The following is a 22,589-nucleotide window of genomic DNA, read 5'->3' as shown; positions in this document are numbered from 1 at the left end:
GATAGCATTAAGGTTGCCTGCTCTGATGTCTACATCGAGTGCCTGATGTTCTTGCGATTTTCCTGCAAAAATTGTGGTTGGAACCGGTTCCATTGCCATTATGTGGTATGCATGAGTCATCTTCTAGGATGTTCCAGTACCTTCCATTGGATTATCGTATGGGATTATACTCATCCAAAATATTAATACATCTTAATCTACCCACTACTCCACCTTAACCCATTTTCTAGCGTGGGCGTACTTCCAGAATTTTTCGCGGCCCTCAGATTTTCGAATCTGGTGCTACCCTATGATTGGTCTGCTGGTGGTGACATGGTGTTGACGATGTCACGACCCTCTCAGTCGCATTCATAAATCGCGGGAATTCCTCATTCCACTAGTGGCACAGTGGTGTGGAGCGGCTAATCAATGCTTCACCACTGACCTGGCAGGTGTCTGTTGCAAGCACTGCCAGCGGTGGGGCTTGCGAGGCCGAGGATGCTCTTCCCGAGCTTCCGCAAGGCTCATACACAGCGCCACAGTAGGCAGTTGCATTGAATTTGTCAATGGCAGTTTGTTCGCGATCCTATGGGCAGGTTGTGATGACGTCACAAGGTCCCCCGACCTTCCTTGACCTTTGAGACGACAACCTAAATGATGTCGCATTGACAGTGTGGCAGCAAAATGCGCACAGTAATTGTTTGATATGGTGGATGCATGCTCGCTCCCTGAACCACTGCATGGTGCTGCAGCCTGTTTGTCTCACATAGGACTGTCCACAAGACACGGCATTTTATAGATAACCCTGCAATACACATGACATTGTTATGCTCTGCAATTGGTGTCACATTTGTTTTGCAGGGATTTCGAGGAGGTGAAGAGGTACAGCACAGAGCTTAAGACAAACCTGACCAACTTTCTGCGGTCACGAGCTGTGAGTAACGCACTGACCATGTGGTCTTGTTATTTCTCTCATAACCTTCTGTTTGTTCTTGTGTGCCATGGACTCTTTACTCAGACAGTCTATGTTCAGCAAATGAAACGACAGTGGAATATTCGGCTAATTGCTACCATTGTTAAGTGTGTAAATGGTGGTTCACCAGCCACCCTATTATGAGGAAGCAAGGATGCCACCCATCTGCGATACTGTGCAGCAGGCTAAGGATTTCGAGGCAGAATATAGATGAGAAAATTTTGCTGAAATGGAAGCCCCCGCACTGTCTGCCAAATGAGGGACATGGGCTTTCGAGGATTAAGAGATTGACAGAAGGACTTCCAGCGCTCTTGCGATGCTTCAACAGCAAAGACTGCCTTTCTATGCGTTGGCTCTACACCAAAACCGTCACCAGATTGAAGTTGCAGCTGACTTCTGTAGGGCAATCGCGGGTGCAGTGACTACCTCGGGTCCCAAGCGTGTTCCACCTGCATCACGGGATTCAGCAATGGATGTTGTCTTTACTCGTGAGGAACTTGATGCTGCCCTTACAGAAAGTAAGCATTCGTCTGCACCAGGTCCAGACGGAATTACATATGCTGCGCTGTGCCACCTTGGCCACAACGCGCGTAGAGAGCTACTCAGCCTTTGCAACCACTCGTGGCTAGACGGAGTTATCCCTCCCCAGTGGAAATCCAGTCGCTTGAAACCATTACTAAACCAGGGAAATCCCCGCTCAACCTGTCATCATACAGGACAATAGCTTTGGCCAGTTCTGTGGGAAAAGTCATGGAAAAAATACTTCTGGTGCGTCTGGAGTGGTATCTTGAGCGCAATAACGTATCCTAAAGCCATGGCGGGTTTCAGACGGTGTCGCTCCTCTAAAGACAACGTCATAAATCTTGTGTCCACAGTACAGCAACAGAAATGCCAGAAGCGCATGTGCGCGGCACTTTTTCTTGATGTCAAAGATGCATACGATAACGTGACACATGAGGCCATCCTTGATGCACTAGAGGCTGTTGGAATCGGTGGACGGATGTATAGGTGGATTCAAAGCTATCGGACCAAAAGGACATTCTTTATTATGTGTGAAGATGGCTCCACACCCGTGCATTACACCTACTGGGGCGTGCCCCAGGGCGGAGTGCTCAGTCCTACTTTAATCTAACATAAGACTCCCGGAGTACCTACCTAATACCGTCTATATCTCTATGTATGCCGACGACATCTGCATCTGGGCCTCCTCTGTGACGCGTCTCCAGGTGCAAGCAAGACTTCAGAGGGCAGCAACCATAACTTCCTCCTATCTCCGAGAGCAAGGTCTGAGCATGTCAGCCGAGAAGTGTGCTATAGTGGCATTTACGCGCAAAAGTATGACTCGTTATCCGCTAACTATTGATGGCCATGCTATTGCCTATGGTGCTTCTCATCGTTTTTTAGGAATTGTTATAGACCGGAATTTATCATGGAGCCCGCATTGCAGCTTTGTAAAAAAAAAGCTAATCTCTATCACACACCTGGGTCTCCCTCGCAGCACATCAACAGTTGCTACCATTGCAATCGCCCAGGACTACCCACTCTTGACGTATTTAACCCTTGACACCCTGCAGATCCACATACGGCATCTAACAAAGATTCCCCAGCACCACCTTGTGTCAGTGGCAGATCAAAGACCACATGCAGCGTTTTCAAAGGTTATAGCAACCCAGCAGTCGTCCATCCCATCACAGTTCACCCCGGCAGCACGGCCTTCCTCTGCGCTGTGGTGTCGGCGGGAGCCATGCGTACGCCTTACAATTCCGGGCATAGCGAAAAAATCGAACTTATCGGCACCGGCCATTAAACAGATGACACTCTACCTACTCCATGCCGCATATAGTGACCACACTCATGTGTATACAGATGCTTCAGTCTCAAGTACAAGTTCAACCTACGCCATGGTCATTCCTGCAAGACGGACCAGTATTATCCAGCAAACTTCGCATCGGACAACGTCCACCGGGTCAGAATTGGCCGCTCTTCGTGCGGCTGTGCAGTACATCGGTGCACAAACACCCCAGAAATGGGCTGTGTTCTGCGACTCGAAAGCAGCCCTACAATGTCTTAATTCTGCTTTACGCCATGGCGATTATGATCAACTCGTAGCTGAATTCAGACATCTTCAACACCAGGCGCAGGATAAGGATCATGACGTCGTCTTCCAGTGTATACCGGGACACTGTGGCATTGTCGGAAAAGACGCAGCTGACTCTGCAGCTCGATCAGCTCACGGCAGTGCCAACATTGTCCACATACCTTTGACAAGAGCCGACACAGCAAGACATCTGCGAATGCTTGGCCGAAAAGAGATTTTAGCATCATGGTCTTTTCCTGGAAACTCCACATGCAGTCTGCACCGCCTAGACCCCTTACTTCAACTCGGTCCTTCGTCCGGCCTCTCCCACTGCGATGCTACACTGTTATGTCGCCTGTGGCTGGGGGTAGCGTTTACAAATGCCTACTCCCTCTTAATCGCAATGGCGGACCCTCCTGCGTGTGAGATCTGTGGGTGCGACGAGACTTTAGAACACCTTCTTTGTAACTGCCCTCGGTTTCAGCGTGAGCGTGCACTCCTGGCTGCAACACTCCACCGTTTAGATCCTCGGCCCCTTACTGAAGCCAAGATTCTGGGTCCTTGAAGTAAGCCTTCATCGCAGAGGACAGCTTTGAAGGCACTTTTCAAGTTCTTAAAAGACACAGGACTGAGTGCAAGGTTGTGAACTATCAGTGTGTGCCTATGTACCCTGCAAGTAACGGCCAACGGACATATGGAAAATTGATCATCTCCCTTTGTTCTCTCCCCTTTCTATCTCTCCCTCTGTTCCCTATCCCACGTGTAGGGTAGCATACCAGGCGTGTAGGGCAGCATACCGGGCACTGCTTAGTTAACCTCCCTGCCTTTCCGTTCGTCTTTCTCTCTCTCGCTCTCTCTCGCAGAAATGGTAACTACAGCCCAGCACTGCAAACAAGACAAAAAAAATTTGATTTCTCAGTTTGAAAACAGAGCGTCACCGCTGTTGCTATGCTTGAATTCAATGCATCAGCAGTCTTGGCTGCCACGCCTTCATATGGAAACAACTTTTCTGCCATCAAAGGACACTGGTCATCATTATTGCCATCAACCAAATAAAACGCACTGAAGGACAACGCCTTCTCTTAGTGGCGTAGCGGAGACTCCAGCAGACATTTAGTGCACATCCATCTTTTACACACCGAACGAGCACAATGTCAACAAACCATTTTTTTTTTATCTTAAGGCTTAAAAGGATATTTCTATTCTCTTAAATGCTGCAGACTCACTTTCTTAAGACGGATTTCCGTCGAACTCTTGACTTAATGTCACTGTTGCTCCTGTGGTTGGGCACTGTATTTCTCTTACATGCTTCCATCCTCTCAAGGCATAGATTATGTAACAGGCCGGTCTATCAGTGCGGCAAATCTCATAGACAAAGTATAAATTGAAAAGGTTCCAAAATACTTCCATGTTGGACACCTGTTTTCACCAGTTTTACTGTTGAATGCTTTCCTTCAGTCGCTGCAAACTGAGAATGGTATTGCAAATAGGATGTAATTAATTTGTGTGCTTTATCTCTAATGCCGTAATAATGAAGTTTTTGAAAGAGAATTTTATGACTAATGAGGTTAGGTGCTTTCAAAACATACAGAAAAAGAACCTTAGTACCGCATTTCCACTTTTAAAATTTTCTTTAACGAATTTCTTTCAAGCCAGGAGTGGGAGCTCTGTCGACTTGTTCTGCGAAAACCATACTGGGCTTAACTTATCAGGTTAAAACGCTTGGTATAAGGACAGGCGTTTTAGAAGTATTCTCTCCAGGCCTTTGGAAAGCACGGGTAAAACTGATATAGGATGGTGGTTGGACATGTCTTTTCTATTACCTTTTTTGAATACAGCAGTTACTCTTAACCATCTGCACACTCTGGGGGAGAATTCCCATCAACAAGCACATGTTGAAAATGCAGGTAAGGTAAGGTGCTAACGTATAAGTGACATATTCTACATGTTTTATTAAATATATCCCGCTTTACGGGCTCTGCTGTTGCTAATGGTCAATAATGTGGCTACAACTTCACTACCCAAAACTAACTCTAAAATATTGTTTGGTCATTTGAGTTATTCGTACCAGATGTTTAAGGGAAGCCTGCCACTAATTTTTAAAAATTAATGTAAGGCTATATCTTGCCGATACTTACCTATGGGGCAGAAACATGGAGGCTAACGAAAACGGTTCAGCTTAAGTCAGAGACAACACAGCGAGCTATGGAAAGAAAAATGATAGGCGTAATGTTAAGAGACCAGAAGCGGGCAGAGTAAGTGAGAGAATGAACGCGGTTTAATGGCCTAGTCGAAATCAAGAGGAAGAAATAGAAATAGGCTTGAGCAGGGCACGTAATGCAAAGACAGGATAACCACTGGTCCTCAAGGGTGACGGAGTGGATTCCAAGAGAAGGCAAGCGTAGGAGGGGGGGGGGGGGGGGGGGGGGGGGGGGGGGGGGGGCAGAAGGTTAAGTTGGCGGATGAGATCAAGAAGTTTGCGGGGATACAGTGGGCACAGCTGGCAAATTACCGGGTTAGTTGGAGAGACATGGGAGAGGCCTTTGCCCTGCAATGGGCATAGTCAGGCTGATGATGATGATGCATCTCTGTTGGCGTCATGGCCCTGGATGCAAAAGCGACAGCACGTCTCTCTCCTGAAGGCTGACCTTGAAGGCGAAGGGCACCCAGACTGAAAGAGCTCGCACTGCATAGACTGGAGTAGGGCACAGCGGAGACTACTTCACTAAACAGCACCCTGAAGTAAGTAGGTTCTTCAGCCGCTCGAAGGCTGCTACCTGTTCGGGTCTCGCGATCCAGACGTTATTCTTGGCCAGAACTGCTTGAAGGGGTTTGGTGACTTCATACATATGCGGTACAAGACAGACAACATGATGGACCATTCCCAGTAATCTATGCTCTCCCGCCACGTCCTTAGTGATTCCATTGCTTGGGCCTCACTTATGTTGCCTGAGCCTGTCTTCATTCTGTCAGCAGACACCCTGACACCAAGAAAGTTTTCCTCTGGTACCCCAAACACACATTTTTCTTTGTTCAAGGTGATGACAGCATTTGACAATTGGGACAGGACTTCTTTCAATCGCACATCGTTTTCTTGCAAGTGCTTCCAAAGACATGGATGTCATCTGTCATGCTGGCACATCCTTCTTGCCCTTCCAGAATGTGAGCCATCTGTTTCTGGAAATATTCTGGTGCTGACGTGAGACCATAGGGAAGCGACAGAAGCAGTATAGGCCGAAAAAAAGTTATGAACTTAGTCAGCTCCTGACAGGACCCAGCAAACTTCACTTTGTGTAATCCTGATGTGTCCAGTTTTGAAAACATCCTTGCATCTCCGAGGAGTCCTAATACCTGATCCACCTTTCGAAGTACATGACACTCTCGGAGGACGAACTGGTTGAGCTTAGTAAGGTCAACACAGAGACGGTAGCCTTGGAAGTGATGACTATTCCTGCACACCATGACATCGGGTTGTGAACTCAACAAATGATGCCTTGTTGCTCAAGTTTGTCAATCTCCTTCGGCACTAAGAGTAATTGTAAAACGCAATGAGTCACTCTCAGCAGAAATCCCGGCTGCAGCCTGGTGGTGTACTCATCTGGCAGTGTACCGTATGCAAGTGACAGCTCCAGAATGCAGCTGCACTGCTCTCCATAGGAATGCCACCTGTGTTTCAGGGCATGTTAGCAGTGAACAACCGCGTTGTCTTCTTCTGCTCATGTTAATACTGCCTCTCAGAGGAGAGCCAACAATGTTACCTGTGGTGTTATAGAATGCAGCTTTTGGGTGCCTGTTCCTGGCTTTCCATGTCTTAGGCGTCGGAGTTGTCAGCGTAATCATTGGCGTAGTCGGCGTAACAGATTGCCCAAGTAGCAGAGTGAAACGCCACCTGGAAGGGGCCAGAGGCTGGCTGGCAGCGTCACCTGCCACCTTGCAGCCATGAAGAGCTGCACTCAAATTTCGCATTGCCACCTATCGCAATCGGCTGTCAGTTTTTCTCTGCCTTACTGGCTGGCAACCTGTCATTGTGTTGCATGCATCCCTTCCTGCAGCAGTGTTCAGTCTCAGACTGCACGTTTGGTGCAGTGCAGCTGAAGTTGTGGGTATAAATGCTTGGAGGTCCTTCATTCCATATTAATGTGCAAGCTGCATTGTCTCCATGTGTTATCGTGAATTTCACAAACAGAAATGGTGCTGCAGAGGCAGTCTAGATATGAAACTACCTTTTGCTGCACATTTTCCCGTGCCACAGCACGCAGCGGCTGAAGCAGGGTACAATTTCCAGAGACTAGCAAAATGGAGGCACCACTATTTCAATCTCTGCCATTGGCATCGTTGGAGCCTTTACACAAATTGGCCGCTGCAAGTTCGGCTTCATTGTGTTGGATTGGTTGTTCCTTTGTCCTCGTCCATCTTCTCAGTGGGGGGGGCGTCTTTGAGATCCCGGAAAATTGCAAAAAAAAATTATTTTTATGTGTTGCATCCACTTTCATGCTTCGTTTTTTAAGCACTATTCCGATGGGTAAACCCCGAGCAAGATCTTGCCATGTTTGTATGCCTGCAACGTTTGTGGGTTTGTGTCAAGTGGAATAAAGAAATAAAAATAAATCAAACAAATATCTGACTGGGATTGGAACCCGCTACGGTGCGAACAGGTGAGCATCATTGGCCACTGCGTGAGAGCTCTAGGCTATCAATGCAGCCAAACACGCCTCGTGTTAAACTACAACGCACACTCGTGCTGTGCATTGCCGTCACCTTCTTCATAACTAATACTACTATCAAACTAATATTAACGCTTTGAGCTGTCTGGTGGTAGTGACAGAGATGTGCGCTGCATGGATTGCCGTGGACTATGTTGCGGCAGAAACGCGCTGGAGCAATACGCAGTTGCGTTGACAACGTTGCTGCAGAAATGCAGTACTGGAGCATAGGCCAACGGCTTACAATGGGTAAATTGGCTTTGATGGTGAAAAAGTTTGAGACACATATAACAGGCTCCCTGGGTCAATGGACACCTCAACAGCGCTTTGAGGTACCTGGTAGGTGGCATCCACCTGCAAAAAAATATGCTTTCGCACAATATGCTAAGCCGCGAGCCATATTTACTCGCATAATTTGCGCTCTTTTCCCTTTTCATTAAGGCTTCAAAAAGGAGGTGCGCAAATTACTGAAAAATTTAGCACATAAACGCTACAATGGTCATAATGCACAATATATACTGTTGTCGCGAATTGGTAGCGCGTCCCCAACTTTCCGAAGGGGAACGCTATCCCATGCAGATTCGAACAAAGATCAAACGAAACAAAGAGAGGATACAAAACAAAAACGAAAAACACACACTCAGCACGCAAACAACACTACAGAAATAAAGGAAATTCACCAGGTACCGAGTGTCCCAGGTGAATAGGAAACAAAAATGAAAAACACTCAACACACAACACTACAGAAATAAAGGAAAGTTCACCATGTACTGAGCATCCCAGGTGAAGCGGGAATGCCTTGCAGACAGGAAGGAACCTTGCAGACAGGAAGGAACGCGGGTGGATGTAGTGCAATGCGTCGCTGGCGCTGCATGGAAGAAAGTGGAGCAAGGGAGCCAGGTGGTGGTATGAGCGGAGAAGAACATGGTGAGACGCCGGTGGTCTCCGTCAAGAGCCCGAAGAGCTTGGCAGCAGCAGGAGAACCGTAACCAGATCCCGTCCGAAACGCCAGAGGCTTAAAGCAGGCTATCCAAGGGTACCTTTAAGCAGTATGGACCCTCAATCCATTGGCTGCCGCCTCCAATCTTGGAAGGGACACAGGAGGCTTACGTTGGTGATCTAAGGGAGGTCACGGCAGCACAGACCCAACGTCTGACGGCTGCCACCTCCACGCTTGAATGACATGATCTCCGCTGCGCTGTCTCCCTTCACACCTCGGTTCTCTGACACGTCAGCTTTCCACTCCTCGTGCTCGCCATGCTCTCTGTCGCCATCGCCTTTACACACACCATTCGCACGCGAACAAGTGCAACGCTGGGCAGGCACGCACAGCGCTCCGCTGTCCGACGCACCGCGTTCACAAACCCTCCGAAGATTTGTTGTGCACCTCACTTATGCCCCCCCTTCGAAAAGTTTTTCAGATAGAAAAAAGTGTCATTGGGGCACAAACACTTATGTTCATGTGGTAAACAGACAAGTTAGACGCCATTGAAGTCACCAAAGGCACTTTACACAGTGATACATGGAGGCACATAGTGACGCACACAGAGAGAATATGTCAAACCTTATACATGTGACAAAATGCAAAATAAAAACAGTACAAAATACCAGACAAGCTTTTAACATGTCTGTACCATGAACATGAATATGTACACACTGAACAACACATAACCGCAAAACGAAAGGAGAACAACAACCTACATACACTACCAGGCTACATTTGCACAGATAACAATTGCAAACACCGGATAGTAGCACTGTACATTGGGTATCAGCCTCCGGCAATATATAAACCACTCATGCAATCAGCACCTACGTTTTCTGATCCTGTCAACTTTTTCGATTACAATGAAAGATGACGCTTGCACAGTCTCTTCGGACACACGCTCTTTGTATCGCTTAAGCATATTGATGTGGAAGAGCTTCTTCGTATGGCCCAAGTCAATCCAATAATCCACGTCACTCTTTTTGCCAGAAACCACGAATGGACCTTTCCATTGCATTAGCAGTTTATTGTGGCTGCTGGGCTAAAGAATGAGGGCATGATCTCCAGCACTTAAATGCTGCTTCTTGCTCTTCCTGTCATAACATTTCTTGTGAGACTGTTGAGCACGCACCAAATTTTGATGTGCCGCGCTCACAGTTTGCTCAAGACATTCTCTTAGATCGAGAACGTAACCATATGTCGTCTTCGTGTCTTCTCTGAGCTCTTCCCTTGTCCAGAGCTATCTGAGGATGGCGAGCAGTCCTCGCACATGTCGTTCAAATATCAACTCAAGCGGAGAAAACCCCAGACTCGCCTGCGGCACCTCTCTGTATGCGAACAGAAGCGGAGCGATATAATGATCCCATGTTTTGGGCTGCTCCTGACTGAGCTTCCGCAGCATCTGCTTGAGTGTGCTGTTAAATTTCTCCACCATCTCATTGCACATTGGATGGTAAGGGGTTGTGCTGAAATGTTTCACCACCAAGATATCATTGAGCTCTCTCATCATTTCGGATGTGAAACAGAAGACCTGGTCACAAAGGATCTCTCTCGGAACACCAATTCGTGAAAACATCTCCACCAAACCTTCTGCCACGGTTTCCGAGTCTGTCTTTGGCAGAGCCACGGCTTCGGGATACCACGTGGCAAAATCGACAAGAGCAAGAGTATATCTATTCCCTTTCACCGATGTGGGCGATAGCGGACCGACAATATAGACAGCGACCTGATCAAATGGAGTTTCGATAAGAGGCATGCGTCCCAACAGAGCTTTCCCTACTTTGCCTTTCGGGCACGTCCTTTGACAGGTGTCGCACGACCTGACATACCGCTTAATCTCCTCCTGCACTCCCGGCCAGTAGAATTCTTCCAGAACTTGATCTGTAGTCTTCTTAAAGGGACTATGCAATAAATTAATTGAGATTACGTAAAGTAGACGAGAGATAGGCATTTCATCACTCGTCACCCCAACGCAAGAATTTTTAAGCTAGCATCAATAACAGCGAAGATATAGACGATTAAAAATTACACTCCTCCTCTCCCTCCTGAACTCGCACACGTGGGGCACCAGACAAAAATAAAGAAAATAGCTCTGGGACTGGGCCCCGCCCATAAATATGTCATCCGCTGACGTTCCTTTTGCAACTTCCGGTTGTCGCTCCTAGCTCCTGAGCAGCAGTCAGCGGCGTGATTGTGGCGCGCGTCGGGTTTCTTTGCTTGTCGTCTGTTGTAGTTAGCAGTAATGGACCCGGACCTCGAGGCACGACTGCTCGCTCTTACGGCCGCGATGGGCATCGAGCCCTATGCGTTCACGCCGTACCGGCTGAACGACAGTAGCGACTCGGCGAGCACTGCGAGTGGCTCCGGAACTCCCGACGGAAGGAGGCGGCAGAGGAAAATTGAAACCATATGCGCGAAGGCAATGCCCTGGCTCACGCTTACTTGAGAGGGTCGCGCGGCGGCACGAGCAGACGATTTTCACGACTACCGGAAGTGTGCCCGTGACGTCGTGGCTACCGTGGCTCTAGCGAATGACAGCATGTGGTGGCCTGGTGACGTCATAGGTAGAGTGACGTCTTTTTTCACGATTTTAGTTTAAAAATCGGTCACTACGAGCACACCAATCGGCCCGCGAATTTTAAAAAACACGGTTTTTAAAAATTCATAATAAATTGCCGGCTCAGTTCCGAAGACTCATACTTGGTGTGAATGCTTCTTAGCATCATTTCTAAGCATTGAAAGCATTTACAAGCGACCTTTTATTCGTTGCATAGTCCCTTTAATGCCCTGATGCTCGCCAACGGGCTGTCGTGGGCAGGCCTTAACACCTGTGATCGGCAAGACTTGGGAAGTGCTACCTGTCGAACCTCTCTGCCAGAGGCGAGATGATAGAGGCGGTACAGCAAACCCTTTTCAGCAGTAAAACGAGCTTTTGGGCAAGTTGGTTACTTTGCTTCCACATAACTGCAGCGTAAAAAATTACGAGCACAAAAAAGGGGTCGTATGCGTGTCGTATGTGTTTCTCCCCTTTTTTGTGCTCGTAATTTTTTACGCTGCAGCTACCTTTTCAGCAGGTTACGAGTGCAAAGTGCCGTATTTGCCATGGAACACCTTCCCTACTTTCACCCAGCACGCCTTCAATGACTCATCGTCTCTTTGCTCTGCTTCTAACACTTCCTTGGTGAACCTCATGGGACAGACGCTTAAAGCAGCTTTTTCCCTCCTTCGTCCGGAAACTTCCTTTCCTGCCAACACCACTTTTGGGCCCTCGCCCTCATCATTTTCACTGGTGACCGCGTCATTGACTATGTCAGGACATAATTTAGCAACGCCCTCTGATTTCTTCCAATAATATCTGGATTTGACGGCTCACTGGCCTCTGGTATATTTGCAATTATGACATCGAACAATGGTGTCTCCATGCACTTTACCAGGGCTATGCCAGTGAAATAAGGGAAAGCGATATAGACTTCTGCCTCGGGAACTTCCAGACTACTGCCATCAACAAGGAACACCATAGGTCTCGAGCCGGTGAGAGCTGAGTCACGAACTAGGGCTCTCCGCACCACCACTGTATTGCTCCCCGTGTACCGTAAAACACGTACGGGTAGGCCTCAGAGCTCGCCCTCTAGTACAGGCATGTGTTGGGCGTATGCAGGCTTTTTCCGGACCAGTCCAACCACCACCTTATCCTCAGCTGGTTCAAGCCTACCTGCTGTTGTGGACGCAGTTTCAGGCGCAACACTCTCTGGCTGAACACAACAGGACGATTGCTTTTGGTTTTCGTGCTTCCTTGAGCAGGAACTTTCATCATGCCCTGTTTTTCGACAGTAAACACTATAAAGCTGTTTTAGCTTAGAGCGACAGTCGGCAGCCTTATGTCCAGGTCGATTACAAATGAGGCACCTTCCTGACTGTCTACTCGATGGCACATCCTTCTCTCATGGAATGCCCACCTCGAACGATTCTTTGAACGAAGACAAGTTTCTTTGCCGCTCAGCCTCCAGAAAGTTGTCTGCCGCCTCAGCCATTTTGTCCAGCGTCTTGCACTCTCTTTCTCGAAGAAAAATCGCCAGACGACTATGACAGTTCCTCATGAACTGTTCGGCCACCACCAAGTCACGTAAATCATTGTACGTTGTGGCCATTCCCGACATCTCGACCCATCGATCACAAAGACTAAGCAAGCGTGGTGTTTATTGCTTGCCTGTTTCTTTATCAAGTGGCTTACTTTCACGAAACCTTTCGCGATAACCTTCTGCTGTAAACTGAAAATGTTGGAGCAGTGCTAGTTTTGCCTTATCATAATCTATTGAATCTGTGGGAGACAATCGACCAAACACTTGGAGACCCTCCCCAGTCAAAGACCCACTCAGTGCTGTAGCCCATTTTTTCTTGGGCCAGCTGTGCTCTTCTGCGATATGCTCAAAATGGTTGAGGTATGCATCCAAATCATCCCTGCGATCGTCGAAAGGCGGGATCAATTTGTGTGGGCTAAGCGCTTCTGAGGGCCCCGATGCGGGTTCACCTACCTCCTCCAGCTTCTGCGAGCCTTAATTGGAGCTGCAATCTACGCTCTTCAGCTTCTGCTAGCAACTTTGCATGCACGCGTTCGGCTTCTGCTGACAACTTTGCACGCTCGCGTTCGGCTTATGCTTTCCGCTCCTCGGCCTCTGCTTGCGCCTTGGTGTGCTTGCATTCGGCTGCACGTGCTGCGCTTTCCCTCTCTTGCTCGGCAGCCACCCAAGTGCGCAGCTCGGTGTCTTTCAACCCCATGCGTTCACCCAACTCGACCAAATCTTTTAGTGTCGCCATCTTTTCTTTTTACGGGCCCACGAAAAAGGAAAAATAAAAACCACGTCTTTGTCCTCTCGTGGACGCCAATTGTTGCAAATTGGTAGCGCGTCCCCGACTTTCCGATGGGGAATGCTATCGCGTGCAGATTCGAACAAGAGTACACGAGAACAAAGAGATCAAACAAAACGGAGCCGTATTTACAATCTAAAGGAAAAGAGCCAATACGAAATAAAAACACGAAAAACACACACTCAACACGCGTACTACACTACAGAAATAAAGGAAAAAAGTTCACCAGGTACTGAGCGTCCCAGGTGAAGTGGGGATGCCTTGCAGACAGGATGGAACGCGGGTGGATGTAGTGCGATGCGTCGCTGATGTTGGGTCGAAGAAAGCGGCGCAAGGGAGCCAGGTGGTGGTACGAGCGGAGAACACGGGGAGACGCCAGCGGTCTCCCGTCAAGGGCCCGAAGAACTTGGCAGCAGCAGAAGAATCATAACCAGATCCCATCGACGGCAGTCCGAAACGCCAGAGGCTTAAAACAGGCTATCCAAGGGTGCCTTTAAGCAGTTCGGACCCTCAATCCATCGGCTGCCACCTCCAAGCTTGAAAGGGACGCAGGAGGCTTACGTCGGTGATCAAAGGGAGGTCATGACAGCACGGACCCGACGTCTGACGGCTGCCACATCCATGCTTGAATGACACGATCTCTGCTGCGCTGTCTCCCTTCACACCTCAGTTCTCTAACACATCAGCTCTCCATTCCTCGTGCTCACCACGCTCTCTGTCGCCGTCACCTTGCACACACCATTCGCACGTGCAATGCTGGGCATGCACGCGCAGCGCTCCGCTGTCCGACGCACCACTGTCGACTCACCGCGTTCACAAACTCTCCGAAGATTTGTTGTGCACCTCACAACTGTATATTGCTGCCTATACGTAGACCCCCCCCCCCCCATCTCGCACCCCTCGCTGGCAACAAAAAATATTTATGCCATATCTAAGACACATATCCTGTCCCGTTTCACCTCACGTTATGTACTTCCTCGCATGTTGGCATGACTGTGCATGCGCAGCTCAAAGCAATGAGCAAGCAACGATATAATCACAAAGCCAGCAGTGGAATGCAAAGGAGATAACGGGCGATCAAACGGCACCCTCGCGTGCGGCCCGCTGACCAGCTGCAAACCGAACAGCAAACGGTTCGATAGCTTTGGATTTGGGCACGCGTGCAACTGTTCATCCGGGAAAGCGACCGTCAGCACGAGCGAGCCAGGTAGACTGTGCACAATTCGTGCCCACGCCACTTGCATATGGTGGTGCGGCCATGCTGATCTTTCGAGGCCTGTTAAAGTTTTGTTTAAAAAAATCTGTTTAAAAAGTTTAGGGTGCGCAAATTATTCGCGGGCACAGATTACATGAGTAAACACGGTATTCTAAAGAAATTGTTGCCTGAACCATGGAAGCTTATACAGTGGGCGCTTTTATCCATGACTGGATGCTCATCGTGTGAAGCAGATTTATTCATAACTGTTTTGACCCCGTTCGTTTTGTTGCATTTCTAGAGCTGTACTGCAGTCAAGACATTCTTCGTTTTTCAAATTTGGGAATTTTAAACCTTCTGTATACAGTTTTCTTCCCTGTCTAGATATGTCAATGGACACTGCATCACAAAAATTCCAAACTAAAATTGGTGCTTTATGAAAGAAAATTCTAAGAATGTTTTTACCTGTAGCGCGCTAGCAGCAATGCAGTGAATAAAGAGATTTAGCATACTGGAGACGCATTAGCAGAGATGTATGCCAGTTTTACGTACAGGACCTGCGCATGCATAGTGGCATGGGCGTGGCCAGATAGGACCACTTCGCATGGCTTACGTAAAAGTGGTGTACATCTCTGGTATGCTAAAGCTCTCTAATGTTGAACCAGCCTTCTGCCACATTTTATTAACTCTGCAGACTTTTTACAGGAATCGGAAGAAAAATACACATTAGAAAACACTTTTCTGGAGATATGACAGTGAAATTTTGTTAGAGTAGTCCTCAAGTGGAGTTGCAAGCTGGGCTAGTCTCTAGGCATTTGTAGAGGTGTTTCAGTACAGAGAGACCCGACGGTGTGCGCAGCGTCTGATGGATGCAACACTGGACTTCCACGTGGTGCACCAGCAGTACGGCCAGGTGCTAAGCGAGCTGAGCCACCGGGAGGGGCCGGGCGGCCGCGGGGACCACCTGCAGGCGGCCGGCCAGTTCATGGACCGGCTGGCCCAGGCGCCCCTACCCTTTCTTGAGGAGCAGGAGGAGGCTGCCGACCGCCTCAAGGAATACCTGGGATACGCCAACGCGCTGCTGTACGTCTTCCTTGGGGTATTATTCAAAGCCTTGACTCCTAGCACTGCAGAGTGGCTGGGCACCATGATACATGCCTGCAGAATGAAATTACGCTGCACACTTTATAACAGCTATACTCTGCGACAACTTCTTCTGGCAGTTGAGTGGTAACTACAAAGCCGAAACACACAGAATGTAGTCCACACTTGTAGTTATTAGATTTCTCTTTAAACATAATATGCTGTCAATATTTGTTACTTAAAGCATATTTCTAACACAGGTGCCAAATTTGAACGTCGAAAGTCGAAGAAAACAGTTTTCTCTGTTACAGTGAGTTTGCTAGACGAGAAGCCTCCATAAACGGCGCTAGCTGCTCCAGCGGCAGAGTGTGGGTGCCGCAGGGAGGCAGCCGCACTAATTGGCAGAATGACACTGTTATGGATGCTCTGCCCCTGTAGCCTTGCCTTCATTGCCAAGAAGCTGTGAAGCATAAGAGCACAACACATACTCAAGACGTGCTGCTTTGCAATTAATCTTTACGCACAGAACTAAGGAAATATGAAGAAGCAATGGTGTACTTGTGAACAGTTTTCTGGCCTAAGAATTGGCGCATTGAGAGTGAAATAGACTAAACAAGTGAAATAAGAAAGAACTACTTAATGTCTCAAGACACCACTTACAAGTCCGATTGGCTCACACAGGTGCCTTTTGTCTTCAGCGAATGTTTACATTATCTATCGGGAAAACCAATGCTATTGCTAATAATTAATTCTTGTGTCTGCAAAGTTTGGCTGACAGCTATGTGAGCTACAGTAAGGTATGTTGCTGGTCAAGTTCACTTTGCATGTTACCTTGTGATACAAGGCTTTACATAGACACACACACAAAGAGACAGGACGACAAGCACAGGTGCCAACTTCCAACTGTTTATTACGCCATAGGAGCACATGTATTTATAACATCTAGCCATGCCCACATTCACGACTTTGTGCTTAGCAGTTGCCAAAACTTATCACACCAAAAGGTCTGAAGAAGGGGGCACCATGGTCAAACCAGAAGTTTGTGCACTATCCATACCTTGGCAAAATCGCAAGTTCCCACTCAGGCTCACCATAGAAGTTTGGTCAACCTATGGGCTCATTCAAACTCACACTCAAAGAGGCCTGGGCTCACTCAAACTCGCGGCTCATTTGGACTCTCATTTTGACTCGACTCATCTGGGCTCACTCGTTTCAACTTAAGACTCATCTGGACGCGCTCATTTTGACTCGGGACTCATCTGGACTCACTCACTTCGACCCGGCTTGGACTCACCTGGACTAACTTGATCATTTTGACTCAGGATTCATCTGGGTTCACTCTTTTCGACTCGGGACTCATTTGGACTCACCCACTCATATCGACTCACGACTCATCTGCGCTCACTCATTCTGGCTCATTCGCACATTTAAGCTTATATTCACCCAGGCTTACCTTGATTCGGGACTCCTATGAGCTTACACATCTTACAGCTGAATTGCTTTTACTGCCAGTGGCCCTAGTTATGTACCTAAAATGTCAAAAAAATTGGTTCAAAACATGATGGCGCGATGAGCCCTTAACTGCAGCTACCCTGTAGCTGCCGCTCACGGGACATAAAGATCTGAGGCCACTGCGTTTGCAAACAGCCAACTAAAAAACACCAAAGGAAGAACTAGAGCAACTGCGATACAACAAGCCACAGCTAATATCCAACGATCGCGCCACTAGATCGCGCCACCGGTCGCGCCACTAGAAAGTATTCTAGTTCACTATAGTTCAAACTCACAATTCAGATCACGTGAGTCCAGGCTCATTCTCCTGAAGAACAGCGTGAACTTGGACAAGGACAGAAGGAAGGCACAGACGGGTGCTGTCCTTCTTTCTGTCCTTGTCCAAGTTCGCGCTGTGCTTCAGGAAAATGTCATACCAACTCGCCCAAGCATCCGTTTTAACAGGCTCATTCACAATTCAGATCATAATCTGAACGTCAGTCCAGACTCACTCACTACTCAGATCATGATTACAGTGTTTACAGTTCCAGTGTTAAGTTCATTGTGCCTATGTTTTCATCATGAGTGCATTTACACAAACCCATTTGTAAGTCCCTCCTTATGTAATGCCTTTGGGCCTTTAAGGATGAAATTAATGAAACATGAGTCAGACTCACTCACTACTCAGATCACAATCTGTACATAAGTCTGGGCTCATTACTGCTCTGATCATGATCTGAATGTGAGTACGGACTCACTCATGACTCAGATTTTTACCTGAAGTGTGCCCGAGTGAGTCCGCCGACCTATGACCATATCTGCACAAGGTGTCACACAACTTCAAGAAAGTAACAAGCAGACACAAGGTACTGTTGGTTTTTTCAGCGCCAACAAGCTGTCTAAACATTACCCCATATAAGTAGCACAGAAGCGCCCGGCTGCAAGACAATGCACGAGACAGTGTACATCCGCTGAGTTGTGTTATCATCATCATCATCAGCCTGACTACACCCTCTGCAGGGCAAAGGCCTCTCCCATGTCTCTCCAATTAACCCTGTCCTTTGCCAGCTGTGGCAACCCTATCGCTGCAAACTTAATCTCCTCTGCCCACCTCACTTTCTGACGCCATCTGCTACGCTTGCCTTCTCATGCAAGCCACTCCGTCACCCTTAACGACTGGCGGTTATCTTGGCCAAGCCCATTTCTTCCTCTTTATTTCGACTAGGATGTCATTTACACGCATTTTTTCTCTCACCCACTCTGCCTGATTCCGGTCTCTTAACGTTACACCTATCATTTTTCTTTCCATAACTCGCTGCGTTGTCATTAACTGAAGTTTTACCCTTTTTGTTAGCCTCCACGTTTCTGAACCATAGGTGAGTACTGGGAAGATTCAGCTGTTGTATACTTTTCTCTTGAGGGATATTAGTAAACTGTCATTCATAATCTGAGAGAACCTGCCATATGCGCCCCACCCCATTCTTATCCGTCTAGTTATATCCCTCTCATGATACGGGTCAGCTGTCACTACCTGCCCTAAGTACACATATTTCTTTAACACTTCCAGCATCTCGCTACCAATTGTGAAGTGCTGTTCTCTTGCAACTGTTGAACATTACTTTGGTTTTCTGCATGTTAAATTTTTTGGCCCTCCGTTTTGCTCTGCCTGTCTAACTCGATCATGCTTTGCAGTTCATCCCCTGAGTGACTTAAGCAAGGCCTAATACTAAGGTATTCTCCATTAACTCTTACTCCCAACTGTTCCCGATCTAGGTCTCAGAACACCTATTGTAAGCAGACGGTGAATAGCATTGGCGAGATCGTGTCGCCCTTCCTTACTCGAATTTTATTACTGAGTTTATGGAGGACTATGGTAGCTGTGCAGTTGCTATATATATCTTCCAGTATTTTGACATAAGGCTCTTCCACACCCTGATTCTGCAATGCCTACATGAATGCTTTCTCGTATTCAATGAAGGCTATGTATAGGGACTGGTTATATTCTGTGCATTTCTCTGTCACTTGATTGATAGTGTGAATAGGGTCTATTATCGAGTATCCTGCCTGATCATTTGGTTGATTGAAGTCTAAGTCATCCTGCTTCTATTTTTGATTACCTTAGTACCTTGTAGGCAGCAGACAGTAAGCTGATCGGTCTGTTATTTTCCCAGTCCTTGACGTCTCCTTTATTTATGAATTAAGATAATGTTAGCGTTCTTCTAAGCATCCGGCATGCTGGAAGTCATAAGGCGTATACAGGGTGGCTAGTTTTTCTAGCACAATCTCCCCTCTGTCCTTCAACAGATCTGCTTGCTGTTATCTGATTCTCACCAGCTGCTTTTCTCCTTTGCATTGCTCTTGAGGCTTTCTTTACTTCTTTCGTTACTGGCGGGATGTCCCATTGCTGTGGATTACTGCCTCGATCTCATGAACGGTTTGATTACTTTGGCTGCTGTATAGATATGTGTAGACCTCTTCAGCTACTTTAGCTGTCTTATCCATATTGCTAATGACATTAACCTCTTTGTTTCTTAGCGCATACGTCCCCGCAGGGGGCCGTCTGCAGCTTGCAGGCGTTGGTGAGTGGCGACACCACGGGTTCCCGAGCATCCGCAGGGACATCCCCGCAAGGGGATGATGGTGAACCGTGCATCACCACGGACCCGAGCACCCGCGCTTCGCCGTGCGTGGCATCGCCGTGTCCGCGGAAAAGGGGATCCTGGTGGTTGAGCCGATGCCGAGCGTTAGGACCTTTAAGGCCCCTCGGCGGAGGCAACACACCACTTTGGCCCCAGCTTCCTGTAGACGGCACCTCCGGCCTGACCCGACCGGGAGAAATCGGCAGTCGCCTTTTCCTGTCCTCCCCTCTCTCTGTCTTTCAGTTTCCTATCATCTTTCTTAGAACTTTCCTGTCTCCTCCTCCCTTCTCGGTTTTTTCACTTTTCATAGGCGGCGAGGGTTAACCTTGTGTGGCCAACCACCCTGAGTTGCGTCATATTTGGTTATAGCAGTGGTGTATAGCTGGCGTGGGCAGGGCTTGTTTTAAAGTTCCTGTCCCGTCCCCTTGTTGGCTCCATGGTGGGTGGCTGGCAGGCACCATGGCCGAAGAACAAAGTTTTTTATGGCTTCCTCCCTGCTTACTAATGATCGCCCTCTGAAAAGGGGCGGACCGATGTCACATCCCAGTTTTTAAACAAAAAGAAGACAACTTTTCCTAAGTACCACATCGTCCACAGTAAAGAAACAGAAAAGCCAGCCAGACAAATATCCCCGTTCCTTGTTTCAAGACTTCTTACAGATTCCTTGGGCCCTCAGTACAAAGTCACAAAGTTGGCTAGTGGTGACCTCCTGTTCGAACTTCTCGACATTACTCAAATATCAAAGCTTGCAAACATTGAAACTTTTGGCAATATTCCTGTCTCTGTCACACCACACAGATCATTGAACACAGTACGTGGTGTCATCTCAGACAATGACTTTCTGCACCTAACAGAGGAAGAGATGCTTGAAGGACGTTCACCGCAAAATGTAACCAACATCCATAGAATTACAATCCGCAAAGACGACAAAGAAATTCCAACAAAACACCTGGTCCTGACATTTGCCTCTTGCACCCTACCCGAGCTAATCGAGGTAGGCTATGCAAAAATCTCCGTTCGCCCTTATATACCCAACCCTAGACGCTGTTTCAAATGCCAGAAGTTCGGTCACGGCTCACAAAGCTGCCGCAGCCGTAACACCCGTACTAAATGTGCCTCAAATGACCACCAATCAGACGACTGCGATGCTCCGCCATGCTGTGCAAACTGCAAAGGCGACCACGCTGCTTATTCAAGGTCTTGTCCTGCCTGGAAGAAAGAAAAGTGAATAATTACAAGAAAGACAAAAGATAATATCACATTTAAAGAGGCAAGAAGGCGTTATGCGATGTCACATGGCACTTTCTCCATCACTCCTCACACAAACTTCGCCGATGTGGTGCAGGGGCGCGGCGCATCACAGCTGCTTTTGGCACCTGCCCAGCTCACACTAAGTGAGGTTGAGGCAGGGCCATCCGCGCCCCTGGCAGATGCAGCGAGAGCTGCTATGCCACCCCCGCAAACGGGCCCGCCGGCCACCAAGTCGGCAGCCCGCAAGGCTTCCCCCGTTTGGGAGAAGTCCACTACCCCCCTAACGGTGGATTCCCCGCGGAACTCCAGCGCCTCCACTGAGGCGATGGATACAACTGAGAGCTCGCCTCGGCCACAACGGCGGCAGGGCTCCCTTTACCGAAAAAAAGGAAAAAATCATGATAACAGGCCCTCAAAAAGGAGGGACCTGAGGTTCAGAATACATCCTTTTAAGAATTTATAGTGGCGTTTCTTATCCACTGGAACTGCCATGGAATTTTAAATAGCTATGGTGATGCAACAGATCTCTTACATTCTCTGTCTCCTGTGGCACTGTGCCTTGAGGAGACCAATTTGGGACCTTTACACAAAAATATTTGTAAAAAGTATAAAGTCTTTCGCCATGACCGTGAGCAGGCGAATAGGCTCTCTGGAGGCATTGCTGTTGTAGTTCAGAGCGGTGTTGCAACGCATGAAATCAAGCTCCAGACGAATTATGAAGCCGTTGCAGTCACTGTCATTAGCTTTAAAACAATTACCATATGCACAGTGTATCTTCAACCACACCTCACAGTAACACTCCATGACCTAGAAGCACTTTTTAATCAGTTACCAGAGCCATATCTGGTAGTTGGAGATTTTAATGCGCACTCCCCATTTTGGGGGAGTGAACAGACGAACACTAGCGGCTGGGTTTTAGAAGATTTTACTCTATGCAACAACGTCTCCTTGCTCAATACAGGCAAACCCACATACTGCACTCCATACTCAGGAAAGATGAGTTGCATAGACTTATCTTTTAGCTCTCCATCCGTTTTTACAGATTTTAAGGGGAATGTTCTTGACAACCCATGCAGAAGTGATCACTTTCCAGTGATAATTAACTTTTCATCACCACCACCAATCATTCCAACTAAACCACGCCGTTGGAAACTGCACTTAGCGGACTGGCCACTATTTCAAGAAAAGGCCTGTCTCGAAAAAATATTTTCAGGTGATCTTAGCCTTGAGGAAAAAAATGAAATTTTTACAACATGTATAATTGAGGCTGCACGTCTAGCTTATTCCGCAGTCGTCAGGACTAGTACGTCGAAACAACAAGGTTTGGTATAACCAAGATTGCAGAGA

General features: G+C 47.8%; 1 protein-coding gene across 3 annotated transcripts in view; it reads left to right on the top strand.

Annotated features, from left to right (window-relative positions):
* Positions 1-22,589, top strand: part of LOC144124470 (sorting nexin-4-like) — a 129,664-nt gene that overhangs the window by 66,149 nt on the left and 40,926 nt on the right. For all 3 annotated transcript variants that reach the window (XR_013313191.1, XM_077657158.1, XM_077657157.1), the window contains exons 6-7: positions 841-913; positions 15,638-15,861. Coding sequence is in view for 2 of the 3 variants with exons in the window: in XM_077657158.1 (XP_077513284.1) it covers positions 841-913; positions 15,638-15,861 (297 nt within the window). In the remaining variant the exon portion in view is untranslated. The remainder of the gene's footprint in view (positions 1-840; positions 914-15,637; positions 15,862-22,589) is intronic.

The sequence above is a fragment of the Amblyomma americanum genome, chromosome 3, assembly GCF_052857255.1.
Source record: "Amblyomma americanum isolate KBUSLIRL-KWMA chromosome 3, ASM5285725v1, whole genome shotgun sequence".
In the NCBI taxonomy this organism is placed as follows: domain Eukaryota; kingdom Metazoa; phylum Arthropoda; class Arachnida; order Ixodida; family Ixodidae; genus Amblyomma; species Amblyomma americanum.
Note: the sequence above shows the minus strand (reverse complement) of the source record. Positions and strands in the feature narration are given on the sequence as shown.